The 26,946-nt window shown below is 36.0% G+C and overlaps 1 protein-coding gene and 2 long non-coding RNA genes across 5 annotated transcripts; 2 read left to right on the forward strand and 1 right to left on the reverse strand.

Moving 5' to 3' along the window:
* The first annotated feature begins 1,647 nt into the window (after positions 1-1,647).
* On the forward strand, positions 1,648-25,557 carry Atx2 (Ataxin 2). Of its 3 annotated transcripts, none has more exons than XM_075290734.1 (6): positions 1,648-2,107; positions 2,470-2,676; positions 17,786-18,147; positions 18,211-20,802; positions 24,139-24,281; positions 24,343-25,557. In XM_075290734.1, the coding sequence occupies exons 2-6, from the start codon at positions 2,594-2,596 to the stop codon at positions 24,634-24,636; spliced, it is 3,474 nt and encodes a 1,157-aa protein (XP_075146849.1). In that variant the 5' UTR covers positions 1,648-2,107; positions 2,470-2,593; the 3' UTR covers positions 24,637-25,557. The 3 variants fall into 3 exon arrangements, with proteins under 3 accessions (XP_075146849.1, XP_075146848.1, XP_075146850.1); XM_075290735.1 differs by having other exon boundaries at positions 1,658-1,772; XM_075290733.1 differs by having other exon boundaries at positions 1,648-2,676.
* On the reverse strand, positions 8,382-9,110 carry LOC142239042 (uncharacterized). The gene is made up of 2 exons (XR_012722901.1): positions 8,753-9,110; positions 8,382-8,587 (listed from the first exon to the last, which is right to left on the reverse strand). It is a non-coding gene; the product is annotated as an uncharacterized LOC142239042 (long non-coding RNA).
* On the forward strand, positions 13,586-15,103 carry LOC142239050 (uncharacterized). The gene is made up of 3 exons (XR_012722902.1): positions 13,586-13,834; positions 13,904-14,206; positions 14,293-15,103. It is a non-coding gene; the product is annotated as an uncharacterized LOC142239050 (long non-coding RNA).
* Positions 25,558-26,946: the final 1,389 nt, after the last annotated feature.

The raw sequence follows: 26,946 nt of genomic DNA on the forward strand, positions 1-26,946 counted from the left end.
GTTTTCCGATGTGTTTAAATAGAACCCAGTTCTAAAGTCAAAGAAAAAGGTCAGCTAATAATAGCTGTCGGTGTCTGAAGTAATATTTTTGTACTTCAGGGTCTAGCGAACAACAAGTTGTACATTTTTTAGGTTTTAAAATAAAGGATGTTTAAGATCCAAAAATAGGTTTTTGTGTATTATGTCTTAATTTGATCAATATTTTTGGGCAAAAACTCGACATATTCTTCAAATATTATTTTAATTGTGTTAATATCGTAACACAATTAAAATTTGACATTTTTGTGTGTTTCAGCCAAACTAAAACATGGTTTAGTGTAATCGAGCTTAAAAATACCAAGGCAAGGTTTTGCTATCTCAGCAAACAGTGGCTGGTTTCCCTTTTTCTCCAGGTGTTTTTGCTGGTTTAACAGACTTCAAATTTCTTAATGGTTAGTTATGATATAGCGGCCATCCGTTTTTAGGCTCACATAGACAATTCAGTACATTGTGGTACCACAAGTGGTGAACTTCTCTCTTATCAATGAGTGCTCCTCGATTCTATCTTAAGTTCAATGACAAAGGAGCTCATTTTTATGGCAGAGTCCGAACGGTGTTTTACATTGCGGTGAAACCACTTTTTTGGTGTTTGATCGAAACTGGGATTGCTAAGACCTAGATATATACTAGGGCTGTCGCCCGGGATAAATCTGTTCCGAAATCCCGGGATTTTCGGGACGGGATTAGTCCCGAATCCCGGGATCCCGAAAACATAATTCCAATTTGTTAAATTTGTGGCTTTTTAGCATTATTTATTAATAAATTTGAGTTCTCATTCAGTGCAAACGGCCCTTAGATTTCATACCTGACAAATTGAGTTAATAAACATTAATGGTTCACCTTGAGTAAGAATTTAATTTCATCAAAATCCGAAGAAAAATATAAGGTCCCCCTTTGAACAATGAGTTCACGTGCAACATAAAATAAAAAGCAATGATAAAACGATCGCGTATATCGGAAAAAAATTTGGATGCCTTGATATTTTTAAGAAGTTACTTAAAACGATGAAGTACAAAAGGATTAAACCAAGTGTACGAAAGTATACCTAATCTAATCAAAATCCTTCAAATGTTTTGTTGAGTAATATAGCGGTATGAAATTGTTTTTTCATTTATTTTTTTTTTCATATTGTTTAGTTTGACTTGTTTTGTTAAGTGATAGCAATGTTAAATTGCTTTTTAATTTACACTATTTTTTTTTTGTTAAAAAATTAAATTAAACTAAATTGGTTTAATGTACAAAAAATGCTGTTGGCGATGCATATAAAGAATCCCGAAAAAAATCTCGAAAAATCCCGGGATTCTATATTTTGAAATCCCGAATCTCGGGATTTATAAAAATCGATCCCGAATGACAGCCCTAATATGTACTAAAATGATTGTAGTTCATATCTTTGGAATAATTAACCATTATGCTTTGAAAATTGTTTGAATTAAGTACACTTTCAAGCCCGTTCAGTGACATCTACATTTGTACAAGTTACTCTCGCGACAATAGAGAGCAAACTGTTATTCATCTTTGTCGTAAACACTTGACACATTTCTCTTTACTCTGACATTCGTTTGAATCGCATTGTCGTTGACCAACACTGGATCACCATTACTGAACAACACTGAAAAGCTATTGGCAACTACCAAGTAGCAACTTCAATTGTCAGTAAAAGTTGACTAGCAATTAATGATTTGTTAAAAAATAATTGTTATATACTTTAAATTAGCAAATACATAACAAAAGTAAGTAACTTGTAACGCCACACAACTAACACAAGGATTTAACAGCAACAACGTACTGAAAAACACCAACAATTACGTGGCGAAAGTTGGTCAACGAATCGAATTCTTTTTTGGTTGGGAAGCGAGAGAAAAAAAGGTTGTAAGCAGTGCAGCGATTGTAGCAGCAGATAGCGTTGGCAGAATTGAGGGATAGCAAAAAGGGAAAGGAAAAACAAAGGAAAACGTGAAATTTTGCAGCGAATTACAAGGCAGAAAAAAAGAAAACTTCACTCGAAAATAATACAAAGAATTAAACAAAATTCCCGGAAATCACAAGCGGTCTTCATAAAGAAAAGGTGAGTGGTTCGAGAGTTTTGACTGATGTAGACGACAGAAGAGGATATAGAGGCCTTTGAATGCAAAAGAAAAAATTAAAGGAAAAACAATCAAAACAAGTTGAGGAAACTACTACAACAAAAATAACCACCATCATCATCACCAATAGAAAAGAAATCAGAAATCATCGAGTGCATGCAGCAGCATATTGCACCACAACAGACACTTAATTTACCAATTATCATTGTACAATAGTGAAGTAAAGCAAGAACAACAACAACAACAAAGCAATATATAAAAGAAAAATAGCAAAAACGAACAAATAATCACAGAGAGTGTGCCTATAAAACATTTTTTTCTGTTGTCTCTCCTCTGGTTGCAGCAGCGGATTTTGGATTTTCCATATTTCCTTTGGTAAATCTAGCTTCGGAACAACAAAAACAAAAAGTAAAAGAGACCACTGCAACAACACCAATAAAAGAAAAAAACAGCCTCACAACATAATTATGAACAACAATAAACGCAAAAATCGCCCAAGTGGGGGTGGAGGAGGAGGTGGTTTAACCACTGGTGGTGGAAATATCTCAAGGTAAGCAAGAAATGCATTTTTTTTTGGAGCACTACTATTTTTATTTGGCATAAATTGCTTCCCTTATCTTAGACTAAGTTAATGACAGCAAAGGGCCCTTCAAATCTATTATGTAATTTCCAACATATGGAAGAAATGGAAGTTCACTCATCATGGTATTCATTTCTAGCCCTTTTTCCCATTTTTGTTTTATTTTCTACACATGTGGAACCTTAAATATTGATGTGGTATCTTGAACTAATTTCTTGGGATTGCTGGGGATTTAAAGAAATTAAAAAAAATATTTAATGTGGTTAAAAAAAAAGAACAATGACGAAAGCAAGGTGGTATAAAGGCAAGTAGGTTAAATATGCGAATGCTAAGACCATCTTAGTAATATATTACGAATTGCGAATAGACACTGGCACATGCAAACTGTTGATGGAAATTCTATGAACAGTGGCCCACAGTAGATTTATGGATATATAAAACAATTCAAAATTATCGTTCATCTTCGTTTAGAATGTAATAAATGTGGTCATTTTCTCAATTTGTGTGTACGATAGCTTTAAAAATGTTAATAGCACTTTCAGTTTTTTTTGTTTTTACCAAAAACAACCATATGCCGTTATATGTTTCCAATACATTCGGGTCTGGATATAGTGAATGTCTGCTATAGTGATCGCCTCGATATGTTTTATACACGCAGTATTCTAAACAGTGAACAGCCAAAATGCTTGTTTGGAAACAGCTGCAAGCAAACGTAAATTTGGAAGCCACTGTGGTGCAAAGGTTAGTATGCCCGCCTTGCATACACAGGGTCGTGGGTTCAAACCCAGTTTCGGCCAAACACCAAAAAGTTTTTCAGCGGTGGATTATCCCACCTCAATAATGCTGGTGAAATTTCTGAGTGTTTTAAAGCATCTCTAAGTGATTTCACTGCAATGTAGAACGCCGTTCGGACTCGGCTATAAAAAGGAGGCCCCTTGTCATTGAGCTTAACGTGGAATCTGGCAGCACTCAGTGATAAGAGAGAAGTTCACCACTGTGGTATCACAATGGACTGAATAGTCTAAGTGAGCCTAAATATCGGTCTGCCATATACTTAACCTAACCTAACGTAATAGCGAAATATTGAAGCGTTTATTAGAATGTATCAAGGCAACTGAGCTAAAATCAAAGCGATAATGGAGATGGTTTTTACGGACCCTTTTTGCTTTGTAACTTTTTTCTATGTGTTTCAGAAATTGTTATTGGAAATTTAAATGAAATTGAAGCCTACAAACCGTTTCATTTTGAGAAAGATACCTAGAATATTGTAGAACTTATGAATATGAAATACAGACAACAAATCCTGCAAAATTTTACAAAGCTATCGCTTGGGCTGAGTCCAAGGTGGTGAAGGTGGTTAATGAAATGAAAAGTTTCGTGTGATTGAATGGCTATACAAAAACTTAAGAAAATTGTCAGCAGCGTTGCCAATTTAGCTTTTTTCCCCCTAGATTTGGCTTTTTTTGAAGACGTTTAGCGGGAAAAAAATGCATTTAGCTTTTAGCTTTTTTTCTGGCTTTTTTTCATGACCCTTTTAGCTATTTTTGGCTTTTTTTATTTTCGACATGTTTCTATTGAAATATGGATAAATCGGCGTTTTTATCTAAACCTTGCTGCAAGTATAAGGGTTTCCACATATTTCAAAGCTCAGTTGAAACATTAATAATGAGCCCAGCCATTATGCGGGCATTTTTGTAGCAAATACACCTTGTTGTAAAGTTTTTTCATTATATACATAAAAGTTATCGTAAACTTTAAATCTACTATTACCATACAAATTTGTTAGATAAACTGTCAGTAAATTATTGGGAATATTATCATTTGACTCGTTTATCCTTTTTATGTTATTATAATATTCTAAAGTTATCGATATTACTAAATTAAAATAGTAGATGTGAATAGCTTTGTGCACTGAAAAAATATTGTCGTCTCCTTAAAATACGAACGCGAACTTTGGTTATAATAGCATTTGTGAATTTCTTTTATATAAACTGTTTTCCTTGTCCAAAAGACGATAAAGTCGTTTTGTCCTTATAATTAAGTGATTCAACTTAAAAATGGGTATGTTTTCATGAAAAAAGGAAGAATTAATGAAATAGTCTTTAAATGTGAGGAGTTTTTGCATCTTAACCACAAACCAAAATAGCGTTCAAAAATAGAAGATGTTTTTCAACACTTTATTTTAAAAACGTATATATACAATAATTTCTACTTGAAGTCGAGTCTGAATTTGGAAATTTAAGTTGGCGTTAGCACGTTTTTAAAGCACTTTGATAGCTCATGAAGAAAAGGAAAATGTTTTTACTGGGAAATGTAAACTATAGGTATTTTCTACAATTTAAATAAAAGTAATGTATTTCGAATTTTTCACAATTTCAAATCCAAACTAAAATTTTATTTAAAAAAATGACATCATTTTTTACCAAATCCAAAGCATGCTTAGATCATTTAATATTTTAAAATAACAAGTAAATAAAATAGAGGTGTTGGGAAGGTAGCTCCCACAAAACGAAGGACTTCCAGTAAAAAAATTGTGATAGTAATCAAAATGTATCGAATACGCAAACAGAGCTAATATGCCTTAGATATTGTTACAGTCTCACAGAAGTGGAATTAAAATGAAAATAATATGCATTGTAAATGAAATAAAGCCTTTAAGTTTGTTAAATTTCAATCAAAAATGTGACTTTTGATACAAAAAAATTTAGCTTTGTTTCTAGCTATTTTTTTAGCATTTTTTAGCTTTTTTTAGCTATTTTTTTTGGGCAAATCTAGCGGTTTTTGGTGAAACAATTCTGGCAACGCTGATTGTCAGTGTACAATTTCCTGGCTTGGTCTTCTGAAAGTGGACTGTATGCGGTTTTATCGAAGCTCGGAAAATGTAAGGAATGCTAAGTAAAAGAAAAGCAAAAGAAAAAGAACAAAGGCAGGTTTCAGAGTATGTAACAGTTTTTATTTAAGGATCGCTGCTGCTTACCAGGTTGAAGTGATAAATCCAAGAGAAGAAAGTAAATTATGGTAACTTATGAAGAACTATTACTATCAAAAGCGAGTACAATTCAGTTGGAGTAAGACAACTAGGCTTAGAGTATAAAAAGCTTTTCTTGCTTGACGACTTAAAGTAGAGTCACCACTAATAGATATAAAAAAGGGCAATTATTTTCAATGAAAGTTAAGATGATAAATTCATTATTTCAATTCATTTTCATGATCTTAAAGATACATTTTAAAATGTGATTAGAAAATAAACGACGACTGTTAAACTGTGTATAACAGTCAGACAGAGCTATTTTTAGATTGGAGACCACAAGTTCCAACCAATTTTATATTGCAGCTCATTTGTTTACAGTGGAACTAGAACACTTTTATAAAATGAATTTTTATGCAGTGAAACAGTTTTGTATGCGCAAAACTGTCCGATTTTTATCTCCTCCCTATGAATTTTTCAAACAATTTTATGTTTCGTACACGAACAGGATTCTAAAGTTGAAGAATATCGTAAACAATACGAGAAATTGGCATCAATAGGATGCAGCGCAGTAGCATCTAAAAACTGCTTAATAAGAAGTAGATTATCAATTTAAAGCTTCGAAACTATTTGATGAAGCAATGGTCTAATGGGTATTTGTTTGATGAGTTAATCATATAGATGACGTGTTTCTTATAGCCCTTAGTCAAAGTTGGGAGACACGAAACAGCATTTCCGTTGTACCAGTTTAGTACATTTGCTACAGTGTCCTTGTTCAATGAACTTGAGCTTGATGAGAAGTGCTTTCGATTTTCATCAAGAAGTTGGCGGATTTTCAGTCGAAATCGTCTAGCAAAAATAATGTTATTATGTTCATCTTTTGCTAGCGTGTCTGCAGAAATATTCAAAACCAAGGATCATTGTCTCAGCTTCAGAGAATGAAACCGCCGAGTATTTTTGCCGACCCTTTTTTGCCAGTCGACTCGCCGCCGAATATGTCGACTCATCTCGACTCAAATTTAGTCCTCAATTAATGTTTTGTAATCGTTGTATTTTCTTTCAAGTTTTTTTATTATTTAGTTCTATTACTGATAAAGTGCATCTCAAAACAGTTTCAACATGAAGACAAGGCCGATATCTTGACTTTAACCCTTATATTATGTTAGGGTCATTTGATGACCCACATCGTAATTTTCATCAGCTCATTTCTTACTTTTGGAATATAAATTAAAGTAAACCTAAATTTGATTTTGTAATGAATAAATATCTGTTGCCGAATATACAAATATATATCGGCTTAGCCGTCAAAACTTTAATATCAGCCGCCGCCGACAAAAATGTGTCGGCCTCGGAATAATTTTGACAGTCACTATTTGCATTTCAGCCGAAATAACTCCCTAATTTTCGAATTTTTAAACAGTTCGAAGCTGCCGATTCCAATATAATTTCCTTCGCATTAAAAATATTGATATTAGGTGTGTGTCTGAATAGGAAGCAATGTGTTAAGATTGGAGAGTGTAAAAGCAATTACAAGTTTGTGAAGTGTGGTGTGACACAGGGCAGCGTGCTTGGCTCTCTCCTTTTTAAGATTTATATAAATGATCTGCCAAACTTAAATCTCAATGGAAAAGTATTTATGTATGCAGAAGATATTTGTATATTGTATAATTATAAATATCAATTAGCATTGAAAGCAGTGATTGAATATGACGCGTCCATATTATGTGAATATTTTCAATTGAATAAACTTATTTTAAATGCTGATAAAACGCAGTTTATACGATTTCGTCCTTGTGAGCTAAAGGGAGATATTGAAATGTCCATTCACGTCGATGGTAACCTCATTTTGGAACAGCAAGCAGTAAAATACCTGGGAGTTTATTTGTCATACAACCTTTCTTGGGCAAGCATATTGAGATGATAAAATCTAAAGTATCCAAGGCAACAGATCTTGCGAAAATTCAAAAGCAAACTATCAACGGATACTATATTACGCTTTGATCCACTGTCATTTTGTCTACGCCACTACTATTTATGGCTATAAAAAGTGTAATGCTATTAAATCCTTACAGTCAGCACAAAATCAAGCTTTATAATGTGTGTACAATTTACCGAAGGATTACTCTACAGCACTGCTCTTTAAAAACTATGCAAAAACTGTGCTCCCCATTAGAGGAATATACAAACAGCACATTTTAGTTGCTATGTTTAAAAATTTGAGAGTCAATAACCCATACTTGAATTTCAAATGTAATAATGATGTCTCCCATATGCGTACTAGACAATATGGTAACTTGATATCAGCCCGATGTAGAACTAAACTCACAAAACAGAGAATCGAATATGCTGGACCTCATGAATTTAATGAACTACCACAGACTCTTAGAGATACTGCTATAATTTCTGTTTTTAAAACCCGATTGAAAATTTATCTCTTTAGGCCGGTACTCTGTTCGGTTTTCGCGTTGAAACTCCCCGTGTAAAAATTGGGGGATCTGATTTGATATGGTTAGATCTGAGCCAAGATATGGTCAGATCTGAGCAGATCCGAAAAATGGTTATATCTGGTCAGATCTAAATACTATGAAATTGGATCTGATCAGATCTCAAAAATGAGACACATCTAATCAGATCTAATTTGATATAATTGTATATTATTTGATACAATTGTATCTTTCGAGATCTTTCAACACATAAAAGCCCATAATTTGTATATAAAATGAGATCAATTGTTTTATTTAATAATACAGACAAAAAGTATGTGCATAATAAATATGTTTAATTTAAATTGATCCATCAAAGCTATTTAAGAGTATTGACAGTTGAGTTAGAGTGTTGTCCAAGGGTTTTTTCGTTTGTTTCTTCTGCTTTGGACTTAGACACGCGACTAAAGTATTACAGCGTTAAGGCAATCTGCAACAAAATTAAGTAAAAAAACAATTATTAAACAAATATAGGAGTAAACAAATATGGGAATATATTGAACTATGTAAGCAAGTATTAGTATTGTTTTGGATCATTCTTCTTTAAGTTGCAATAAAAATTGCCATATAATATTATGTTGCTTTTAATACTCACATTTAAAGTGTATTCGGGATTAGGTTAGGTATAGCGATAGGCTGTTATTTTAGGCTCATACATACTATTCAGACCATCATGACATCACAGTGATCAACATCTCACTTATCACTGACTGCTGCTCGATTCAATAATTAGCTCAATAACATGGGACCTCCTTGCTATAATCGAGTCCTATCGGCATTTCACGTTGCGCTGAAACAACTTAGAGAATCTTTGAAGCAGAAATGCCACCAACATTACTGCGAGGAGTTAATCCACCGCCGAAATAATTTTTGGTGTTGGTCGGAACTGGGATTGAACCCGTGACCTTTTGAATGCAAGGCTGGCATGTTAACCACTACACCACTGAGGTTACCTTTTTTTTCCAAATCTAGAAAATAGTAAAACAATATGAAAATGACTACTAAGGAAATAACAAATACAATCTACTTACCTACATAATCTCCGCAATAAAGGAAACGATATACACTTTATCAAAGGAACACATTTAAAACAATTATATTAAATTTCTTAATTTTCTCAGCTAGTCTGGCGTTAAATTTGTTTAGAAGTGATGCCCCTGACGGCGTTGACATTTGACATAATGACATTGAGGTTTAGACGTGTATTTCAAAAATCTTTTTAACTTGTTCATGATTTTTTTATTATATTTTTGACCGTATTTAACCCCATATATAGTCAGATATGATGTTATATCTACCATATCTTATTAGATATAGTGCTATATATGGTCCTATCCAAGCATATATTATTAGATATGCCAGATATAATTAAATATTATACTATATATGATGAGATCTGCAATTATATCTAACCAGATCTAGCACCATATATAGCATATCTGTGCATATCTAATTATGTCTGAACCAATATCTGAACAGATCCAATTAGATCCAATTTGATATTATTAGATAGATTGGATCCTCCAATTTTTACACGGGTCCATACAAAATTAAAAAATGCGAAAAACTAGCGAAATTTTTCCATTTGTGGTACTTTGTTTTTTCGAGTTGAAAAACTGACGTTTATAGCATGGCGCCATTTGCAATGTGAATTAAGAAATAATTTATTTATTAAAACTATTTGTGTGGGTTTATAACACAAACACGGATTATATTTTTGTTCCGAAACTATACAAAGGATCAAAGGAGTAGCAGATCAATTGCCCAAGGAAAATAAAATGTTTATTTTGTAATAACAAGCAACAACCACCAACATAATTCAATATCGCTCCCTGTAAAATAGCGCTCCAAGTTACCTAAATAAACACCGCTTTCTATGTGTGAAATAATGGTTTCTATAAAAGTTTTTCGCAAGAATGAACATAGTACCGGCCTTTTGAGAGAATTGAAACGTTACTTAAAAAATCATATATGCCCATGTTCCCAAATCCACTTCCAGGTGAATGTGAATCAATTCCACGATTTTCGTGTCCTACAATCCACTTTCACCGGAATTTTCGTGAAATCAATTCACTTGCAAAAGTCTTGGTGAAAGTTGAATTATGTCCAAGATGGATGTATTTCCAGTTAAAAAAAGTACTCGCGTAAAAAATTTGAAATGTTTTGTATTAAATACATGAGTTTTATAAAACTGCGTCATTTTTAATTAAAAAAATAATAAATTATAATAAGTCTATTGATACCACTTATATTGATTTCCGGCTTAGTGAATTTTTGGGTGATTTGTGCAACCCATCTGGTTACAGAAGAGTTCAAAAAAGAACGTGGAATTAAGAACACCAAATTTTCACGTTCGTGGATTTGACGTGAATAGTGGAAGTGGAATTGAAGTGAATATCGGAATATGGGTCATAATATTGTATCTCTATATTTAAATGAAAACTTTGAGTAATTTCAAAATGTTTATGAATTGTAATTAGAAAATTGCCAACTAGTCTAAATCCTTTATGGCACAGAGACAAACATTTCTTTGTAAATATTGAATTATTGAATAAAATAAATAAATAAATAAAATAAAAAAAAAATAATGTCACGTTGTCATAGAAGTGGTTCGAAGCACCTCGATCCTTTTTTCGGGGTTTTTTTTCGATGTAATTGTTTGGGTTTCAATTGACAAATTGTGCGGGATACAACGCGAACAATTTTTTTACGGTCAAATATTCATGCAATATTGAATGTTTGTTGGACCAACTAAAGCCTAATGTTGTCTCAACCTCACAATAGGTCATATGACGATCTTGCAATATCAGTAGGCGCAAAGCATCAATGGTTTTGGACGAACTTCACGAAATTCGTCTTAGAGTGAACTAAGATCTCGGTTGAATACCATTGATTTGCTTGGTCCATGACTTGAGCTACATAGCCAAAAATTGAATTAAGTTCATCGATGGAATGCTGCTGAGTTAATCCAAGTTTACATTTTTAAAAATAATCGCACCAACGTGTTTACGATTTAATTCCATTATTTGGGCGAGTAAAGCTCGTATGTCAAAACGTTCTGATAAAACTCATATAAACTCAAAAATTTCAAGCTTTACGATAAAGCTTTCAGTTGACAGATTGCACCACTAGAGTCGCCCAATCCCGAAATATAAAAGACAATTCTTGTAGCTGTCCCAGTCATCTGGTACTCGAGTGGATATTGCATTGTTAAAGGGATGCCTGCCGGATTTCCCCTCACAAATAAACATTACGATCAACGGCGTTCCACTTCATTTCAAGTCTTGGGTCTTTCCAATACCATTATCATCCCCACTCAATAATGCGCTTTACAGACTATCAATTATTCCGGACGACAGTGCTCAAACATATCCCATATATTGTGCACATTATAAGTTAAGTCCGAAGGCATAATCGATACTGCTGCATGTTTATGGGATCGATAACACATTTACCGATTATTTAGTCATCGCCGACAAGTCGTATCGATCCGACACACTGTAAGATTCTTTACAAACACCGACATTCCGTCCGGAATAAGTGATAATCTGTAAAGCGCATAAGAACTAATAAAAGATACAGTGAAAACTCTCAGATGTGAACACTCATGGTCGCCTAAACTTTGTCCACATTTAGTAGGTGTCCAGTTATGAGAAGTCAATTTTAACAAACGTGTCACGACAATTGTGTACTTATTAGATGTGTCCGGAATTCGAAGTGTCCAAATTTGAGAGGTTCCACTGTATATAAGGTATGTGTGAGATATTTTCATTTCAGAAAAATGTGTTTGATGTGCCACACATTGTGAGCTTCACCATATCCATTACAGCTTACGCGATTATACTTATTCACATCATAATTGTGATGTAACCTAATTATCACTCTGTTCACTTTCTGAGACTGTCTTTGGTCTTAACGATTTGCCAAGCATGTTACTTGCATTTTTTTTTATTATTGCCAATTGACCCTAATTACATGCAGCAAAATGTGCATTTCCTCTCAATACAATGTTGTTATCAATTATTGTAGATTGTTCGTAAAGATACGTGTTTTCTTTTGGCATGCAATCAGTACGGTACTCAAATAGTCGGAACTTCGTTGGATTTCTTCCTCTAAATTTGAGCAAAAATAGATGTATGGCTATTTTATTAATGCAGTTTTGCTGTTGCGTATTGCCGCCGTTAACGCTATCGTCTTTCTCATTGTCGCTGTTGTCTTTGTGTTCGTAATTCATGCTTGCTTTTGTTTACTTTCATGGCCTCATTCGATTCCCACCATGCCCTCGTCTTGTTCCGAGCTGACTTGAGTTTGCTTCGCTGTTTATTTATTTATTTGTTTTTGCTGCAATTGTTATTGTTGTATTTAGCCCATTATCATAGCTAAAATTTCTTAATTACTTTGTTTACATTTTTGTATGTTTTTTTACTTGAATTCGTGAACACTCCATTTTTTTTAGAACTGCATATGTATGATTAATTATGTCTATGACCGCCTTATACTGAGAGGTTCGATAAGGTTGTGGGGGGGGGTAAACTAACTTTGGCATTCCGTTTGTAACACATCGGTTTCATATTGGTCTCAGACCCCATCAATTATTACAGTGAAACCTCTGAAAAGTGGACACCCGCGGTCGTCAAAATTTTGTCCACCTTTCAATGGTGTCCAGGTATGAGAGGTTAATCTTGATGTGACGTTTGCTATCCCCAGACAACTGTCCATGTTTGGGAGGTGTCCGAGTTTCAGAGTGTCCAAGTTTGAGAGGTTTCACTGTATATACATTCTTAGTCGTGGTGAAATTCTGAGTCAAAATAGCTATGTTCGTACGTAGATCAGTTGAAATCACACGAACGAAACAAGCTATCGGCTTGAAATTTGGCACACGTTAGCTGTTACTAATGTAAGTCAGATGGTATTACAAACACAGTTGCCACTCGTGCTAAAAATAATCTACCGAAATTTTTCACGAATCTACCAATTTAATAAAAAAATGTCTTATTTTGGAGTTTTTAATCAATTTTTTGTGGTTAGTATGAAAAAACAAACGACGCCTGCTATTGGCGACAATTTTTGGGGTGCTTCAATATCCATCTAATTGTAAATGTGTTGAATTTTAAATGTTTTAACGATTCTAGCTTGTACCAACAAGGGAAAGTTGCTACTACTACAAAAAGGGAGAACTTGGAATTTATTTTAGCAAAATTTTATTTCTTTAGAAAATTTTGTCAAAGTTCTATTTCTATAGGAAATTTTGTCAAAATTTTATTTCTATAGAAAATTTGGCACATTTGTTTTATTTCTTCTATATATATAATTTTTTTTTTTATTTCTATATAAAATTTTATCAAAATTTTATTTCTACAGAACATTTTGTCAAAATTGTATTTCTATAGAAAAGGCAAGATGCCAAGATCGTAAAATTGAAAGAAGTATCTCTGTAAAATTAATATATATGCAAAAATTGTTTCATTTCTCATTTGGACGAAAATAACGATACTTAACTGTTCACTTTTTAACGATGTTTATCACCCTCTATGCCATGATTGTCATTAGCGATTTTATCGCTAGACACCAAGTTCAATAGCAAATAGTTATATGTGCATTGTACATCATTTACATTTTTTTCGCTGAAGAGTGCACAGGCCCATTACTGTTTCGTTGTGAATAATAAATATAGATTGTGAGTGAGTTACATGTATGTTCTTTTTGTGTATTCAGAAGTAATTTAGTGCAAATTTTTAATCTTTAGTGAAAAATGCCTCGAAGAAGTGAAGAGGAAAAACGCGGAAAAATTATCGGAATGGACCTAGCTGGCAAAAAAATTGGAGAAATTGCATCGGCGTCAAATCGTCGCCGCAATACGATTAGTAATTTTTTTAAAAAATCCCACAAACTATGATTGTGCTAAACGCAGTGGGCGCATTCCAACCATTGACCAAAGGATAAAGCGACATATACGCCAACTTGTTGCCAATACAAATATGAGCTGCAGAAAAATAAAAGTAGAATTGGATCTGAATGTGACTATACAATGAATACAGCAAATTATCAAGTACGATATAGGACTAAAATACGAAAATAAAATTCCTAAAACGCAGTTAACACAACACCATAAAAATGCTCATATTTCTTTTGCAGAAAAATACAAGTTTTGGGACTAAGAGTTCGAAACGGTTATATTTAGCGACGAAAAGAAATTCAATTTGGATGGTCCTGATGGCCATCACAAATATAGGCGACATTCTCGGTATACTCGTCAAACTCGCTGTAAACGCACCCACGGGGGTTGATCTCTTATGGTATGGTTAGCTTTTGGAGCACGAGGAAAATCTTCAAAAATTTTTTTCCCCACTGAAATGATCGCAGATATATATGTCGATTTATTGGAGAACAATTTAATAGATTTTGCAGATGAGTTATATGATGAAGTTTGGACTTTCCAACAGGATAATGCCCCCATCCATGTTGCATGCCTCACAAAAAAAACTTTTTTAAGTCTCGTGATATACCTTTAATGGACTGGCCAGCGCTAAGCTCCGATCTAAATCCTATAGAAGATCTCTTGGGCATATTATACGCTAAGGTATTTGCGAAGTCAAAGCAATATACACCCAAAGAACTGAAGTCTGCAATTACGGCGGAATGGTGAAAAAATCGATATGGCAACTCTGAAAAACTTGGTATTTTCTAGTGCCTCACCGACTACAGCAAGTTCCAATAAACAAGTGCTATATCATATTAGTTAATCAAACTATCTTAATTTTATTTTGACATATAACTAAAATATAATTTTGCACATATAAATATTTTCTATGACTAAAAATTTAAGTATGGATTTTCTATAAAAGCAAACGTTCATTAACCCCCATATTCATAAAAGTTAACGTAAACTTTAAGCCTACTATTACCATACAAATTCCTTCGATAAACTGTCAGTAAATTATTATGAATATGGGCATAAATTTATATATTTTAGTAACGTACAAAAGTGTAATTAAAATAAGAAAAAAATATTTTCAATAAAAGTTCTTTATAAGACTATAACATAAATTTACACGTTGCCCATATAACAGGTTGGCTGATAAGTCCCCGGTCTAACAAAGAAAAACACATTTTATTTTTTTTGTCAAAATTATTTTTTATTATTCAACATAGTTCCCTTCAAGGGCGATACAATAATTATAACGACCTTCCAATTTTTTGATACCATTTTGGTTTCGGCGATCACCTCTTCATTGCAGCCAAATTTTTTCCCTGCGAGCATCCTTTTGAGGTCTGAGAACAAGAAAAAGACGCTGGAGGCCAGATCTGGAGAATACGGTGGTTGGGGAAGCAATTCGAAGACCAATTCAAGAATTTTTGCAATAGTTCTCAATGACTTGTGGCATGGTGCGTTGTCTTGGTGGAACACTTTTTTCTTCTTCATATGGGGCCGTTTTGCCGCGATTTCGACCTTCAAACGCTCCAATAACGCCATATAATAGTCACTGTTGATGGTTTTTCCCTTCTCAAGATAATCGATAAAAATTATTCCATGCGCATCCCAAAAAAACAGAGGCCATTACTTTGCCAGCGAACTTTTGAGTCTTTCCACGCTTCGGAGACGGTTCACCGGTCGCTGTCCACTCAGTCGACTGTCGATTGGACTCAGGAGTGTAGTGATGGAGCCATGTTTCATCCATGTCACATATCGACGGAAAAACTCGGGTGTATTACGAGTTAACAGCTGCAAACACCGCTCAGAATCATCAACACGTTGTTGTTTTTGGTCAAATGTGAGCTCGCGCGGCACCCATTTTGCACAGAACTCAATCAGCGAGCAACTTCATTTTACGGTCATTCAAAATCATTTTGTGGATTTTTTTGATGTTTTCGTCGGTAACCACCTCTTTCGGGATCCACTGCATTCACCGTCCTCCGTGCTCATTTCACCACGCTTGAATTTTGAATACCAATCAATTATTGTTGATTTCCCTGGGGCAGAGTCCGGAAACTCATTATCAAGCCAAGTTTTTGCTTCCACCGTATTTTTTCCCTTCAGAAAACAGTATTTTATCAAAACACGAAATTCCTTTTTTCCATTTTTTTTCACAATAACAAAAGTTGCTTCACAAAAGACGCTCTATCTCACAAACTAATTGACTTACAGACGTCAAATTTTGACACGAATAATTTGAAGGTTGGTACTATATAAAAATAATATGCATTTAATACTGGCGACGCCATCTATGTGTCAGACCGGGGACTTATCAGCCAACCTGTTATATATAAAGGTTTGTCCCAAATACATACATTTAAATATCATTCTACCTGGACAGAATTTGATAGACTTCTACAAAATCTATAGACTCAAAATTTAAGTCGGCTAATGCACTAGGGTGGAACCCAATGTTAGTAAAAAATATGGGAAACATTTAAATCTGAAGCAATTTTAAGGAAACTTCGCAAAAGTTTATTTATGATTTATCGCTCGATACATATATTAGAAGTTTAGTAAAATTAGAGTCATTTTTACAACTATTCGACTAAGCAGTGGCCATTTTACAAGGAAAATTTTGGTATTTTGACCATTTTTGTCGAAAACAGATAAACATATATATGGGAGCTATATCTAAATCTGAACCGATTTCAACCAAATTTGGCACGCATAGCTACAATGCTAATTCTACTCCCTGTGAAAAAATTTGAATGAAATCGAAGTAAAAGATTGGCCACTGTGGTCGTATGAGTGTAAATCGGGCGAAAGCTATATATGGGAGATATATCTAAATCTGAACCGATTTCAACCAAATTTGGCACGCATAGCTACAATGCTAATTCTACTCCCTGTGAAAAAATTTCAATGAAATCGAAGTAAAAGATTGGCCACTGTGGTCATATGAGTGTAAATCGGGCGAACGATATATATGGGAGCTATATCTAAATCTGAACCGATTTCAATAAAATTTGGCACACTTGACTACACTACTAATTGTACTTCTAGTGCAAAATTTCAACCAAGTTGGGGTAAAACTCTAGCTTCTGGGACCGTATTAGTCCATATCGGGCGAAAGATATATATGGGAGCTATATCTACATTTGAACCGATTTCAATAAAATTTGGCACACTTGACTATAGTACTAATTGTTCTTCTTGTGCAAAATTTTAAGCAAATTAGGGTAAAACTCTGGCTTCTGGGGCCATATAAGTCCATATCGGGCAAAATATATATATGGGAGCTATATATAAATCTGAACCGATTTCTTCCAAAATCAATAGGGTTCTATTCTGAGCCAACACACATACTTTTGCCAAATTTGAAGTCGATTGGACTAAAACTACGACCTAGACTTTGATTACAAAAATGTGTTCACGGACAGACGGACTATATCGACTCAGGAGCCCACCCTGAGCATTTTTGCGAAAGACACCATGTGTCTATCTCGTCTCCTTCTGGGTGTTGCAAACATATGCACTAACTTATAATACCCTGTTCCACAGTGTGGCGCAGGGTATAGAAACAATATCTAAACCATATGTGGCTTTTTTAAGTTGGATGTACTTTGTATTAAAAATTGTTTATGATATTCCGCTCCAATGAGACAAATCGAAAATAAAATCATGAATTTTTCTTTCTGTGTTATTTTTCAGATATTCGAATGATAATCGACATCCGAATAAAACCCGGCCACAGGCTCAGGGTATTTATAACAATGCCTTCTTTATGCATGCTGCCACAGCGTTGGTTGGCAATGTCGTCCAAATGCGACTACGGTCGGGTAATATATACGAGGGGGTTTTTCGTACATTTTCACATAATTTCGATGTAGCTCTCGAGTTGCCAACATGCATTAAACTAAGCAAAAATTCACCCGATGAGTCAAAGACTGTACCGAATGTTATGATATTTCCCTACGATACTGTTGTTAGTATTTCTGCAAAAGATTTTGATTCACAATACGCCACGGGTGGTACATTTCAAACGGATGCAGCCATATCAGAAAAGTGTAATGGTAAGTGTGTAATGCTTCAAGAGGCAAGCGATTTAACGATTTAATCGTAATTTTTACCGACAGGTTCACGTTTTGATGAAAAAGAATTGGAGCCTTGGGATCCTTCTGGCATGAATGGGGATATCGATATTGAGCTGGATGATGCTGCTAATGGTTGGGATCCAAATGACATGTTTCGTAAAAATGAAAATGCGTTTGGTGTCACATCCACTTTCGATGACTCGTTATCGTCATATACAGTGCCCTTGGATAAAATTGACACCGATGAATATAAAGAACGTGAAGCTAAAGCCGAAAAACTGGCGGCTGAAATTGAAAATAATCCTGCATGTCGAGATCGTCTAGATCTGGAAAATGGTGATGAGGAGTCTATGTTTGCAGCTGTTTCAAGACCCGATTTGGAGCGAGAACGTGAAAGGGAGCGTGAACGAGAACGTGATCGTGAAAGAGAGAGGGAGAGAGAAAGAGAGCGGGAGCGCGATATGGAAAGAGAAAGAGACCGCGAGGATAGAGAGCGGGAACAACGAGAGCGTAAACGCTACGAACCTCCGGTAATGACCGAACGTTATATAACGAAGCCAACGCGTTCAATTACCGGACCACCACCACCTGTTGCCATCGATCGATCTCAGTCAATGGGTGGTCAAACACCAAGAGGCGGTGGCGGCGGACATGGCGGTCATGACCGTGACGATCGCAACGATCGTATGGATCGTAATGACCGCAATGAACGCAACGATCGCATGATGGGCAATAGCCTATCGTCATCAGTTTCGAGCATGGGCCAAGGCCCGAACTCTACGCAATCATCTGCCGGTAATATGGCAAGTGGTATGAAGGGTTCGGCCCCATCCTCGTGCCAGATGTCGCAACAAGATGGTGGTAACAAGTATCAAAGTGGTGGTTCGATGATGAAACGCAAATCAAATCCACCTCTCAATCAAAAAATGGTGCGCAATACTCCTCCACCAAACAGCGGAAGCGGTCCAACCGTTATGTCGCAAGGTGGAGGTAGCAGTAACGTTGGCTCTGGCGGTATGTCACAAAGTGGCAGCAATTCCGGAGGTCAAAAGCAAATCATGTACAACACAATGCCAATGCAAAATCAGCAGCAATCCCAATCATCCTATCAACCTTATACGCCTCCGGCAATGCATGGCGGCGGTCCGTCACAATACCGGGGAGGTCCTTCTAAACTCAATGGTGAAAGTGGTGGCGGCGGTGGAGGCGGCAATAACCTCGGTGCAGGGGGTGCTGGTAAACCATTGCCTCAAAGACCAATGCGCCAATATTCTGGATCGTCTTCAAACTCTTCGATGACTTATGGCAATGATAATCAAAATCAAGTCAGACATTCACAGCATGGACCCTCGCATGGTGGCCAAGGTGGAGGAAGTGGAACTTCACCACCTCTCCAGGGTAGTGGAGGAGCTTCGCATGGTCCGAGTATGTCAGGCCCTGTTCAGCAAAATCCCCCTCCACAATCACAACGCCCAATGCGGCCTCGTGATAGCCAGTTGCAGGAGCTGAGAACATTTGGTCAAGATTTCCAATTGGCCAATACTTCACCTTCACCAGGTCCTCCAACACAGCAGCAGCAGCAAGCACCTAATGTGCAAGCGCAAAATCAACACATGAATCCAAACAAGGGTCATCATCCTCAGCCATCCGTTTCTCCTCCACAGAATCATCACATGAATCAAAACAAGGGTCCCCAGCCACAGCCATCTGTGTCGCCTCCCCAACTACAACAGCAACAACAACCCCCACCACATATGCAACCCCAACAGCCTCCACCACATGTGAATCCACATCCGCCTCAGCAGCAACATCATGCAGGACCCCCGCCAACCCAACAACAACCGCATCATAATGCTCCCCAACAGCAACATTATGTGCCACCACACATGCAACATATGCAAGCAACCATAGTTCCACCCCCGCAACAACAGCCGCAGCAGCAACAGCAAACACAAAAGCAAATGCAACAGCAGCAACATATACCACAGCAACATAATTCGGGACCATCATCTATGCCTCCAATGCAACAACATGTGCCACAGACAAGTGCACCCCCACAACCACAACAATCACAGACTCAGCAAAATATTTCTCCACAATCAGTCACAGGTCAAGTGATTCAGCAAACACAGACGACTCCACCCGTGGTCGATAATTCGCCGCCACAGCAGCAGCAGCAACAGACACCGCTTGCTAAGACGGACACATCAGTGGCTACACCTGCATCATCGTCAAATAATTGTTCGACACCCTCAGACAAAACGACACCTCCTTCGAGCAATACGACTGTTGTGGTTTCTGCTGCGGTACCACAGTCGGCGGCGACAAATAATACAAGTGCAGGTTCTACGGGTACCACAACAACTGCACCACCAGTGAAGAAAACGCATGTTTTGAATCCATCAGCCAAACCTTTTACTCCTCGTAGTCCAAGCACTCCAAATCCTTCGCGCCCTCATACACCCCAAACTCCGGTGACCCTAACAACGATTTATACCCAAGGTGCTCCGATACCAGCAGCTGCAGGTCAACAAACACCAATCTATATGGTGCCAAGTCAACAGCCAACTTCATTCCATGCTCCGGCTCATCCACAGGCCCCGCAACAACCACGTATGAGACGAAACAATTATGGTGAGTATAACAGGCAAAAAATATTTATTTTTTGGAAGAGTTTTTCTTTGTGCGAATTTACTTCCTGGCATCAGGAGTAGAAAATTTCAAAGATACTCTTCGCAATCACCCAAGTGAACAGCAATATCGCCTAAGTGAATTTTTAAATTTTGGGTATTTTGTTAGAGTAGGTATATATGGCGTTTCACATTGCACCTAGAGACGCTGAAAATTTTTTTGCTGTTCGGTCGAAAGTGACAAGACCCTTTGTATGCAAGGCGGATATGCTAATCATATACCAAGACCATTTTCTTTGGCCTATTTCCTAGTGTAGCGAAGGGTTATCTGGCTGTCTGTATGATACCTTTAATTATATCTGCGAATTCTCCATGGTCTAAACTGATATTGATCCCATCACCTTTTGAATGAAAGGCGAACATGTAAACCATTGAACCACGTTGCACCTAAAGATAGGCCTTCCATTACTCTAGGAAACCCTTATCTTTCCTTATATGGCTGCTTCTATATGTCGGGTATACAGAGTAGTGACATAGATAGTACAGCAAAATATCCTCATCCTCTACTTACCTCATGTTTCGCAGCTTCTATAGGACACTGAAGTGCTTGGTCATGATTCCCTTATTTTTCTGTTTTTTTGGTCACACCATAGCATTTCCCTTCCAACCGTTGCACAGTTACATATCTTTCTAGGTGTCTCCAGTGTCCATTCATCCAACTCATGCCGCATAAACTCTATGGACTATGTATTCTCTAAGTCCACAGCCTTTTACCACTGCGTTTTCTTTTATTTCGGTTGTAGAGGAACACAACATTCTTGGACCGAATTGATGTCCACTTAGACTACTATAGGTCCATTGTGGTTCCTCAGTGTAATTTTCCCAACATCTTCATCCTGAAGTTGTCTCCTTTACAGTCGCTCAAGATATTCCATATATCCGTTTTCTTTAAAGTTGCTTAAAACATCCAAAACGAGGCCCTGATGAAGTCGAGTATGTTCCTTAATGTACACTCCGGCAGATCGGTAAGAGCCTGAGAGAAAGAGTAGCCCAGAATTTTTTTCTAAAGAATAATGTTGGACTGGCACATGAAGTGGTACGAGTCTTCTGCAACTTCGAGGTCCATCTGCAGATGTCATCATCTTCAAGGCCTATTCTTATCATATATTTCTCAAGTGTGTTATGTCCAGTTAAATAGCAATTAGTTCATCGCCATCAGAATTTTGCAAATCCTACGGTTCTTTTCGTCTTATATCAACTTGTTTTTTTCGCAACCATCCGAAGAGATCCAACATCCTCGCCATAGTTAATCATATTTGACATGAATCCTGTATAGATTTGAAGACAGCGGAGGAAAAACGTCCACAAGGACATTATGCGATCCACGAGCTCCCTTCTTAGCCAGCACATGCTTCCTCATTTCTCATTATTCACATTGCTAAGAAAACCCTAAGTTCTCTACGATAGCGGCTGACTACCTTGGGCCTTATGTCCACATCGCCCAAGGCCTTTGTAGCTGTAGCTTCAGCAATAAATGCCACTACCAGTGCCTTCGTCCATTTAAGATCCATCTGTATACATATAGTCCAACTCTCTATAACTCTCGGCAAAAAGTTCCGCTTGCCTGCCAATAGTGCTTTCCAATGTATCAAAGCTTTTGAGTCTCGCGAGTATCAACCCTGTTGTTTTCTTTATGTACAAGTCGAGTGGGCAGACTCCCATCTGTACCTTTAAAGCGGCTTTGTCTGTGCCCTTCAAAGCGCCTGTCATATAAATAAGTGCCGTTCTATTATACCTTTCTATTTTCTATATATGATTCTGGTGGTTCACGATTGTCCACCAAACGTGGCATCCATATGTTTCCACAGGTCCACCGCAGTATATGCCAATTACCGACCAATTTCTGACAAGAATACAATGCCGCATAGGCCTTCTTTATGCGGTATTCTCCATTCAGTTCAGTTTTGAGTCCAAGAGAATTCCCAAGTATCTTGCTGATTTTGAGAGACTCAACTTCATTCCTTGAAAATTTGGAGCTTTGTATCCAATAATTTTTCTTCTTAGAGGAAAAAGTAACAGCTCTGTTTTCCCAGGGGTAACACCAAATAAAAAAAATAATAATAATTGCAAGAGTAGTTTTTATACCCTGCGCAACACCGTAAAACAGTGTATTATAAGTTAGTGCATATGTTTGCAACACCCAGAAGGAGACGAGATAGACACATGGTGTCTTTGGCAATAATGTTCAGGGTGGGTCCCTGAGTCGATCTAGCCATGTCCAACCGTTTGTGAACACATTTTTGTGATCAAAATCTAGGTCGCAGTTTTAGTCCAATCGACTTCAAACTTGGCACAAGTTTCTGTTTTGAGTCAGAATAAAACCCTATCGATTTTGGAAGAAATCGTTTCAGATTTAGATATAGCTCCGATATATATCTTTCGCCCGATATGCACTTATATGGACCTTGAAGCCAGAGTTTTACCCTGACTTGCTTGAAATTTTGCACAAATATAACACTTGGTCGTATAGTCAAGTGTGCAAAATTTGATTGAAATCGGTTCAGATTTAGATATAGCTCCAACATATATCTTTCGCCTGATATGAACTTATATGGCACCAAAAGCTAGAGTTTTACCCCAATTTGATTGAAATTTTGCACTACATTTTTGCAATAAATTTTATTGAAATCGGTTCAGATTTAGATATAGCTCCCATATATATCTTTCGTCCGATTTACCGTCATATGATTACAGAGGCCAATGTTTTGCTCCGATTTAGTTGAAATTTTGCACAGGGAGTAGAATTAGCATTGTAGCTATGCGTGCCAAATTTGCTTGAAATCAGTTAAGATTTCGATATAGCCTCCATATATATGTTTTTTCGATTTGGGCAAAAATGGTCAAAATACCCACATTTTCCTTATAAAATCGCCACTGCTAAGTCGAAAACTTGTAAAAGTGACTCAAATTTTGCTTTATTTCTAATAAATATCTATCGACCGATAAATCATAAATACACTTTTGCGAAGTTGCCTCAAAATTGGTTCAGATTTAAATGTTTCCCATATTTTTTACTAACATTGTGTTCCACCCCTGGGCATTAGCTGACCTTAATTTAAAGTCTGTAAATGTTGTAGAACTCTGACAAATTTTGTCCAGATCTGGTCAGATTTAAATATATATGTGAATGGGAACATAAACCTTTATATATAGCACCCAACACATTGGATATGCTATCGAGAATGTGCATCTACAAAGTGGTGCATGGTATAATATAGTCGGCTCCGCCCGAAATTTTGTAATCCAGATATTTAATATTTAACTTTGTTAATTTTTCCAGGCCCTATGACGCCAGCACAGATGCATGCTTCGGCAGCTACAGGACAACCTTTACTAGCTTCTGGACCTTTGCCGACTCAATTCATACCTTATCCTCAAACACCGCATGCGCCACATTTCCAACAGCCATATGCGCCTCAAATGGTATGTAGAATTTGATGATAATCAGTTATAAATAATAAGCCATGGACTTTTATTTTTCCAGGTACGAATGTTTGATTCGCAACCATTACAATTCCTAGCACAGACACCACCATCGACCACACCTTCACCTGGCCAACCGCATCAAACGTTCCACCCTCAACCACAGCCATCCCCCGCTGGCGGGGGTCCACAGCCAACATTTGCCCCACAGACACAACAATATCATGTTGTATGTCCCCTAACATTACATCCCACACAGCTTATGCATAGTCCCTACTATCAGCCTGCGACGACGCAACATCCCACTCAAGGTCAACAGTTTCAGTTTATAATGCCGCAGCATCCGGCCCAGTAGAGGAGAAGGATTGTTAGAAGAGTCATGTGTGTTCGTAAATTAAATTTTCATTAAAATCCTCCCCTTACATAGCCATGCAAATAAGTGAAAACATACAACAAAAACCATAATAGGGAACCAGCAGTGTTATTTTTTGGGCCATTTTGGACAGAGTGTCGTCGATTTTAACGCTGTCGTTGATTTCTCCAAAAAGAAGTTTTCGTCATTTATCCCCTAAGGAAGAATCCCAGAAACAAAAATAAAAACACATTGTCCCGCTAATGTAACATTGCTTTATAATGTGAAAGAATATTGTTGCCTGTTTTAAAGCTTAACATTAAATGGATAGATTGTGAAAATAACACATTAAAAAGCAAACAACAAAGGATGAACAAGAAGAAGAAGAAGAAAAAAAAAACAACACAAAAATCAAAACATTATTTCATGTAATTCTTTGCAACAAAGATGGAAATATTCCCCCTTACATATTTAAAGAAAAACAAAAAAAGAACAAATGGTTCTCTTGGTTTATTTTGATTATCTCACATCGTTTTTCCTCACCACATGTCCTTTATTATTTTTTCTATTTCAATTTTTTTGTTTTTAGTTTTCTCTTGTTTACTTCTTTATTTATCTTTTCATTTTGTATTGCCTTGCTCCTTAGATAAAGGAAAATTTTGCTCAACATGTTGAGAAATTGAAAAAAATGAGAAATGTAAAAGGAAATCCAACAGTGCTTTTGAGCGTTTGAACAAAACAAAAATAATTGATTTCTTATTTTTTTTTTTCTAATCGTAAATGTATAATTTAAAATGTCTCAAATAGATAAAACATGTCTTATGTTCTAAAATAAAAGACATATAAAAAAATAAAAACAAAACAACAAATACATTAAATAATAAAAGAAAAAACCAACAACCAAAACACATTGGACAAAGACAATCTCTAGCATTTATTGTGGTACTCGGGGGCAATGTTGTTATTGTTGTTTGTAGAAACTTCAAACACCGATCTGGATTTACATTAAAAGCTGGAGTTAATAGAAAAAAAGGAAAATGATGGCAACAATCCATGGAACGAACTGATGTCAACTTAGGTCCATTGAGATGTATGGTAAATTCCTTAAAGTTGCTTAAAACATTCAACCAGAGGCCTTGATGAAGGTGCGTATGCTCCTTAAGCTACAAAGTGGCACATTCTTTTTATTAACTTATACAAAAAAAAACTTAAAAAATAAATACTGCTATGAGGTAAAGTTAAAATATATTTAGCGAATTCATATAAATTGGTAAACAAATGCTCTAAAATAATTTTTTTAAGCGTTTATAAAATCTTTAAATTCATTTACGATATAATTTATATCATTATTGCCGATCTAAGAAATTTTTATTCATGCATATTCTGGGTCTCATCGCACTGTACATCACACTACACACATTCTTCACACCTCACAAAAAGTTCGTTGTTCTGACTTACACCTGAGAACGCATTTTTCGGACTTCTGATCCAAATATGAAAACATTAGGTTTTTTTCTGCAATGTATTTTATTTCCAGACAGAAACTATAAACTACCTATTTTGCCGGTTAAATTACAGTACAATGGAATAAAAAGTGAAAACAAATCCTAAATATATACACCAGTCGCAAGAAATTTTTGTTAAAATTTTAGATGTTATTTTAAGCCGTATTTCGTGCAATATGCAAAATGTCCAAAGATTGTAAAAAAGTCCAAAGATAGTAAAAAGACATACACAGAAAAAATATCTCCAAAATATTTCCAATTAAAAAATTAATTGAAGTTGAAATTTTTGTCAATTAATAAATTAATTGATACAATTAACTTTTTAATTAAGATAGAAAGAAGCATTAAGTTAATTAAGTCAGTGATTGAAAATTTTTAATTAAAAAATTTATTGATACAATTAACTTTTTCATCAAACTCGAAAGACTAATGCCCATATTTGTATGGTAATAGTAGGTTTAAAGTTTACGTTAACTTTTTTTGAATATGGGGGTAAATCAGTTAAAACAAGTATATACGGCCGTAAGTTCGGCCATGCCGAATCTTATGTACCCTCCAACATGGATTGCGCAGAAACTTCTACGAAAGACTGTCATCCACAATCGAATTACTTGGATTGTGGTATCTTAAAACTTCTTAACATCGTTTTCTAAATTGTGAGTTAGTCCATACGTGGTATAAAGGGTGATACGGTCAAAATTTGGTCAATATAAACTTCACGTATTTCTTTCAAATTTGCATTTAAAAAACCTGAACAACCCTCATTTTGAAGGTGTGTGTGTGTAGAATGTTGCTCCTATTTTGATTT

This window comes from Haematobia irritans, chromosome 1 (assembly GCF_050003625.1).
Source record: "Haematobia irritans isolate KBUSLIRL chromosome 1, ASM5000362v1, whole genome shotgun sequence".
Classification (NCBI taxonomy): Eukaryota; Metazoa; Arthropoda; class Insecta; order Diptera; family Muscidae; genus Haematobia; species Haematobia irritans.